Below are 7,531 nucleotides of genomic sequence, written 5' to 3' on the forward strand. Positions count from 1 at the left end.
GTTTGTGTCTGTGCACGAGCGTGCAAATGTGTGCGGTCTCGGTGAGCATGCGTGCGTGTTGTCATCCATGTGTGCACATGCCTGTTGTATTTATGTACACGTGTGTCCTCTGTATGCATGGCAGCGTGCGCCTGTGTATACGTCTGTGTTTGTGTGCCCGTGTATGCATTTGCATGCATGTTGTGTTGTCTGTGTACACATAGACAAGCATGTGCTGAATGTGTGCATGGCATGCAAATGTATGTCTCTGCGTGGACATGCATGGGTGTGTTGTCTGTGTGAGTGTCTCTGCACGTATGTGCATGTGCTTACATGTGTATGTAGTCTGGATGTGCGTGCAAATGTGTACGTGTCTCTGCGTGGATCTGTGCATCGTCTGTGTGCGTGTGCATGCGTATGAGTCTCTGTGCGTGCATGTGTGCATCTCTAAATCACATGAACGGGAGCATGAGCAGCTACGTCAGTGGCATTGGAAGCGTCGTGGGGGGAGGGCCGGTGGGGACGTGGAATGGCAGACACGGGCGTCTCCAGGTGTCTACACCCGACCGAGGCCACAAACAGAAGTTACACGAAAGCCGGAGCAGGAAGGCCTTGAGTTAGACGTGAGGGAGAGCTTCCAGGGGGCAGCCCTAAATGTGGGAAAGAAACCCTTCCCGTCCTGAATCTCGTGAACGCCGTGGCCCGGCCCCAGGGCAGACGTGCTGGCGGGCCCAGGGGTTCGGACTGGCATGTTTTGGGGCTCAGGACATGAGTCTCCCTCCCTACAAGCAGTCTTTCTTCTGCTCCAGTGGTTCTGGGGAGCGGCACCCCCCCGCCGTGTCCGTCAGGTGCAGGACCCGCTCCGGCGTCCCTGACGGGCTCCTGACACCGTGTTTTCACCCCAGGTGACTTTTTCAAGGACGGCCTACCGGAGGCAGAACTGTACATCCTTTCCAGAATTCTGCACGAGTGGCCGGACGACAAAGTGCACGAGTTGCTGAGCCGCGTCTCGGGCAGCTGCAAGCCAGGTGAGACCGTGCCGCATTGGGTCCTTCTTGCAAACGTAAACACCGTTTTCATTTAAAAACAAACAATTTACAGAGAGACAGCCAAATTGCCCCCTGGGGACCGTTTACTGTCCCCCTGACCATGTGCTTGATCCACAGGAGGGTGGCAGGAGCTTTGGGAACGTCTCACCTGAGTCCCCTCGTCCTGGACCCATAAAGCCAGGGACGGCGTCCATGCTCTCGGGCCCCAAAGTCTCCTGCATGCTCCCCCGGCCCTGTCCCTCTGTGGACACAGGCTGTGGCCTCTCCGAGTGGTGTCCTGAGCCCTTCGTGTCCAAACCAATCGGGGCCGACGTGCCCATCAGGCCGCGGAGCGGGGCGTGCCCGGCCCCCGGGACCTCTTCCCGGGCCCTCAGAGGTCCCAGTCCCATAAAGCACAGCCCTCACTCCCATGTCTTGTGCTCCTGGTGTCTTGCAAGGCATCTCCGTTGCCGCCTTGTGCACTTAGGGAACATAAACGATACAGCAATTCGCGGGTCCTTTTCTACACTGCGACGGGGCTTTTGTCTTCCACTCCGCGGGCACCGGGAGACGCCCCATGTGTTTGATCCCATTTCGCACACAAAGCAAAGCAAAGGTAAAGTGCAACGGAGTGTGTGTGTGTAGAGATAGAGAAAGAGAGAGACACAGATTTATGGCCAGGAATTGGCTCATGTGATTGTGTGGCCTGGGACATCCAAAGTCTGCAGGGTGGATCAGGCACCTGGACACCCAGCGACAAGCTGATGCTGAGGGTCTAGTCTGAAGACCGGCCGGAGGCAGAATTCCCTCTTCCTACAGGAGGTCAGTCTATTTTTCTCTTGAGGCCTTCAACTGATTGGACGAGGCCCACCCACGCTACGGAGGGCCCCCTGCTTTACTCTGAATCTGCAGACCAAACCGCGAATCTCATCCAGAAGGAACCTTCCCAGGAACCCCGCAGAATGATGCTCGACCGCATACCTGGGCACTGTGGCCCGGCCTACATGACCCGTAAAATTAAGCATCATCGCGAGCCCCTCCCCTGCAGGGGTCTGATGCCCCGCAGAGCCGGGAAGGCCGTCTCTGGTTATCTGTGGCTCCCGGCTCAGACACAGGGCCCCGTGGAGGGCGCACAGGAACGTTTTATTCTGGACAAGAGTCAGCTGACATTTTTGATGCGTCCTGTCCGCCTCTTCCTCCAGGGCCCCCCTCCACGTGCCGGCCGCTCTGTGTCCCCCCCCCCAACTTCCATCCTCCAGAGAAAAGCCCCCTGTCCCCGGCTGACATGGGAGTTCTAGCTCCAAGAGCACCAAGCCCCCACTCTTCACAGGTGAACAGGTATCTAGGCCTTGAAGACACGTGGGGACCGTGGGACAGAGCATCAACAAACAGCCTCATGGAGGCAGAGGGCGTAGTCTGTCCGTCTGTGCACAGAGCGTGGCCACAGGAGCAAAGAATAAGAAGGTTCTTACAGATGAAGAATAAGGCAGAGACGGATTGGACGTACAGCCACGGCACAGAAAACCAGACGATTCAGGGTTCCAGCCAGGAGCCCTAACGCCCAACCCGCGGGGACCCGAGGCCCCAGGAGCCAGAAGCCGGGAAACCACCACATCCCATATAGGGTACAAAGCTGACGTTTGAGGATCCCAGGGACCCAGAGATGAGCCTGCGTGGAAACTGAGTCACGCACCAGGAATGGGCATCAGAAGCACATGGGGTCCCTCAAAATCAGCGTGAGGACAGCAGGGCCACAGTATATATTCAGCAGGGAGGGGGGCTGGGTGGCTCAGTCCGCTGAGCATCCGACTCTTGATTTCGGCTCAGGTCATGATCTCAGGGTCGTGGATCGAGCGCCGAGTCAGGCTCTTGGTCAGCGTGGAGTCTGCTTGAGAGTCTCTCTCTGTCCCTCTCGCTTGCTTGCTCTCTCTAAAGTGAATAAATAAATCTTAAAAAAAATGCAGCAGGGAAAGTGAATCCACAGATGCCCAAATTACCGGTTTACATGTGTAGACAGAAGTACTGTAGACATTTGTGGACTCAGTGAGCCTCCTGCCCGCCCCCTGCCATTCCTAGGAGGCTCCTGGAGACATTCTGGAGTGAAGTGCACATGGACACCCAGGAACTGGGACACTACGGTTCTCCCACTATGGGACAACGTTGGGGGGCCCCAGGTGATGGCCGAGGCAGGGACGGGGGCGGTGCGAGGCCTGTGGGCAGGACACGCAGAGACACGGACACAAGATGAGTTATGTCACATGGCGGAGGGTTTGGAAACAGTATTGCAACGTGTTGACAAATCTACCAGAGCATTTGGGAACATGTTAACAAGAGCTGCAGAGAAAATTAAGCAACTTCTTTTAAATGAGCAAATTTCAGGGCCAAGATAGCGTAGTTAAGGCATCCTTGTTGGTCCGTGTAGCAGGATGACTTGTTCAACCTTCCCCTCCCACCCCAAATTCATGTCCACTTGGAACCTGTGAATGGGACCTTATTTGGAAATAGGGTCTTTGCAGATGTGAAGTGAAGGATCTGAGATGAGCTCATCCTGGATCAGGGTGGCCCTAAATCCGATGACTGGTGTGCTTGTAAGAGACACAAGAGGAGACACAGACACAGAGGAGAAGCCACGTGAGGACGGAGGCAGAGATGGGAGGGACATGGCCACGAGCCCAGCGACGCCTGGAGCCCCAGAAGCTGGAAGAGGCAGGAGGGACCCTCCCCTGGAGCCTCTGGAGGGAGCATGGTCCTGCCCCGCCTGGATCTTAGTGGTCCTGCCCCGCCTGGATCTCAGCAGCCCTGCCCCACCTGGATCTCAGCGGTCCTGCCCCGCCTGGATGTCCGACTCTGGTCCCCAGAGCTGGGAGAGAATAACCAGTCCGTGGTCATTTGTTGCCACAGTCCCAGGACACGCATGCTGTAAGTGAGAGGCGTGGTCATACCCATGTCACATGGGCTCACCACGAAGAATGTGGCCCTGGAAGACTGGTTTCTGCCTGTTTCTTCCCCACCGCATTCCCAAGCCCTGGAACAGAGCCCAGCCCAGAATGGATGTTCACAAAGCTGAGAATGAAAGAATCGTAAAACTGTAGTATCCCCTGGGGAGGAGACGGGGTTGGGGATTGAGCTCTGGGTGAATCCTCACCCGCCTGGGGAGACAATTAAGTTTCAAGGAGTATTTATACTGTAGAGGGAGTGGGGTGGGGGTGGGGTTGTGCACGGGGTCATTGAGGCTTCTCCCCCACTGGCTGGAACCGCTGGGTAAATTTTCAGGAATGCTGCCCACCCGCCCATTCGTGCCAAGCTTGAAATTGGCCACGAGACACATCCTTACAGCACAGACCCTGGCAGCCGCTAGGAACCAGGGCTTCACTCCACCCCCAGAGCTGGGAGTTCAGTGGTTAGCTGCACCAAGGGCAGAATGGGGGGGGTCGGGGGGAGCCTGGGGTCCGGAGGACAGAGCGGAAAGTGGGTGGTTTTAACCTAAGTCTTCTGGAGCCAGTGGTATTAATGGCTCGTATGTGTTACTTTGAAAAACACAAAGACTGATACACTACAGAGCGAGCATATATGCTCAGATCCCGGTTCTGTTAACTGCCTATTCACTGAAATGCCTGGAACCAGCAGAAGACGCACCAGAATTCTCCCAGTTGCCGTCACTGCTGTGGTGTTCCTGTCTCCCTTGCCCCTTGTCCGTGGGTCTCAGTTTGAAGAACCACCACATAAAGCAAACGTAACCTACTTCCGGGCTTCTTTCCATCCAAAGGGTGTTAGGTTCCCGAGGCTTGGTTTTTGCATCCTTTCTGAACGCTTTTGAGGAAAATAGAGGCGCAGACAGACGTCTATAGGGGCGCGCACACGGGCGCACACACGCGCGCACACTTTGTTCTTGAAGCTCTCACGCTTTGCGCACCAGTAATCCAAGTGTTCCTGGAACTGGCGGGGCTGGTCCTAACCCTGCTCCAAAGCTCCCGGTTGCTTATGGGATTTCCAAAGTGCATGCGTGCTCCCTGACGGGATCTCAGGTCCCTACACCCAGAGTTCCTGACTTGTTTCCCCACGCGGTGAATCCATAGTGGAGCCTCGGGCTGTGTGCGCGTGCGCTGGGCATCTGTCCAGAGTGGGCCCTGAGACTTCTCCCTGTTTTCTTCTCCCCTCCAGGTCTTTCTGTCTCTGTGCCCCTCCGGTTCTGCTTCCCCAGCCTGGCGGGCACTGTCCTCAGCCTCCCCGCAAGTAGTCCGACCTCCCGTCCCCCTCGAAACCAACCGCCCCAACGGGTCTCCCCTCTGAATCTTGCGCACCACTCCAGCCTCCGCACAAGTAGCCCCGACCTCCCGTCCCCCTCGAAACCGGTCGCCCCAACAGGCCTTCCCGCTGAATCTTGCGCACCATTCCAGCCTCCGCACAAGTAGCCCCGATCTCCTGTCCCTCTGGAAACCGGCCGCTGAGTCGTCCTGCGCACGACTCCGGCCTCCCCGCAAGTAGTCCCAACCCCCGTCCCCCTCGAAACCGGCCACCCCAACGGGGCTCCCCGCTGAATCTTGCGCACCATTCCAGCCTCTGCACAAGTAACCCCGACCTCCCGTCCCCCTCGAAACCGGCCGCCCCAGCGGGGGTCCCCTTTGAGTTTTGCACACAACTGCAGCTGGCTGTGTTCTTCGCAGGCGGTGGCATCTTGGTGGCTGAGACAGTCCTGGAGGAGAAGCGACCAGCACGGGGCAGCCTGCCCGCGTCCTTGAACCTGCTGGTGCGGACCCAGGGGCGGGAGCGCAGCCTGCCCGAGTACCGCAGGCTGCTGGAGCAGCATGGCTTCTGGGACGTCCAGCTGGCGCATGCGGGAGACAGGCTGGACGTGGTCCTGGGCACCAGAGCCTCGCCACCCTGAGGCCCCCGGCATTACACGCTGCTCTCCCAGGAGGCCCACGGGGGCCCCGTCCCCAGTGTTGGCCGCCAGGTGCAACGATGACCGATAGCTCACCAACCGTGTAACCTAACAGATTAAAGCAGCAAAACGCACTTGCTCCAAGCTCGTTTGTGGGTCCCGAGATGGGGCAGGCCGTGCCCAGAGGGGGGCAGCGCCGGCCAGGGGCTCGCCCGAGGTCCCGCCGGTGGCTGGAGCCCCTCCGCCTGTGGAAAGGCGGCGTGGCACCCAGGGGCGCGGTGGGCAGGAGCCTGGGGCCTGCCTGGCGCTCTCCAGCAGGTGTCAGCGTTTGGCGCTGCCCTGGCCCCCACCTGCTGACATGGTTGAGCCCCTCCTCCTTCACGCCTGTTCTAAACGTGTTTGTCCATGTGACCCCCAGGGGCACCCGGGGACACCTGCAGTGTGCTGGGTTCCTGGGGCGCCCCGTCTCCTACCCCCTTTGCCCGGATGCTGGGAGGCAGGGCCACCTCCGCCCCCTGCGACCTTGAAGAACTCATGTCTCTAAGAAGCTGGTTAGCTCACGCGGGCTGTGATTTATCCGGTCAAGAGGACTGTGTCCAACCCACGTCCCCAAGCGACCGATTTCAGGCTCAAGTCTGTTGTGTATTTCAGTAATTTATCTAGTGTTAAGAGAGCAGGTGCGTTTCCATTCTCTCTGTTGTTGACTTTACCTAATTGTTAGAAAAACGGCCCGGTCGGTCAGACAGGACACCTTCAGATAGGCCACCCTGTGTTATTAAGCTCATGCTTGCCAGCTAATAGCGACCTTCGGGGGCGCCTCGTGGCTCAGTCGGTTGAGGGTTCGATGCTTGGTTTCGGCTCAGGTCATGAACTCAGAGTCGTGGGATGGAGCCTCCTGTCTGGATCTGCACTCAGCGGGGAGTCTCCTTGAGATTCTCTCGCTTTCCCTCTGCCCCTCCCCCTCCCCCCACGCACCTGCTCGCTCTCTCTCTCACACTCACAAATAAATCTTTAAAAAATAATAATAGTAGGGGCGCCTGGGTGGCTCAGTCGGTTAAGTGTCTGCCTTTGGCTCAGGTCATGATCCCGGGGTCCTGGGATCGAGTTCTGCATCATGCTCCCTGCTCAGTGGGGAGTCTGCTTCTCCCCACCCCTCCCCAAATCCTGCACGTGCGCTCTCTGTCCCTCTCTCTTTCTGTCAAATAAATGAATAAAATCTTCTTAAAAAATTAATAATAAAAAATAATAATAGTAAAAATAAGCCACTGTATGTAGCTCATAAAATAGACAAGTATATGCAAATTCTCTCTGTATATGAACATATTTTATATAACAATAAATTGTGTCTTATATACAATTATATAGGTATATATACTTATAACGTGTATCCTCCATATTGTGTATTATAATTATATACATATATATATTCCACACACACATAAATGCATACTTTTGGTTGGAGTCCAAATTTTTTTTTTTTTTTAATCACAAGCTGTGTCTCCATAGGAGCCTGCGATGGAGGAAGGAAATTAAACGCTGATCTAAGGGGCTGTGCTGTCCAGTGGGGTGACCACAGTGGGTGTTAGGAACAAAGGTTAACAGCTCAAGGCTCCTCCATCCCCGTCCCCTGGCCCTGGGGTGG

At 56.5% G+C, this 7,531-nt stretch overlaps 2 protein-coding genes across 2 annotated transcripts in view; both read left to right on the forward strand.

Annotated features, from left to right (window-relative positions):
* ASMTL (acetylserotonin O-methyltransferase like) overlaps nucleotides 1-6,023 on the forward strand; it is a 25,377-nt gene extending 19,354 nt beyond the window's left edge. Inside the window, 2 exon segments of the mRNA XM_044911638.1 lie at nucleotides 885-1,007; nucleotides 5,672-6,023. Coding sequence (XP_044767573.1) covers nucleotides 885-1,007; nucleotides 5,672-5,892 — 344 coding nt within the window. The 3' untranslated portion in view covers nucleotides 5,893-6,023.
* SLC25A6 (solute carrier family 25 member 6) overlaps nucleotides 5,970-7,531 on the forward strand; it is an 8,961-nt gene continuing 7,399 nt past the window's right edge. The window contains exon 1 of the mRNA XM_044911639.1: nucleotides 5,970-5,992. Coding sequence (XP_044767574.1) covers nucleotides 5,970-5,992 — 23 coding nt within the window. The remainder of the gene's footprint in view (nucleotides 5,993-7,531) is intronic.

This window comes from Neomonachus schauinslandi, chromosome X, assembly GCF_002201575.2.
Source record: "Neomonachus schauinslandi chromosome X, ASM220157v2, whole genome shotgun sequence".
NCBI classification, from domain to species: Eukaryota; Metazoa; Chordata; class Mammalia; order Carnivora; family Phocidae; genus Neomonachus; species Neomonachus schauinslandi.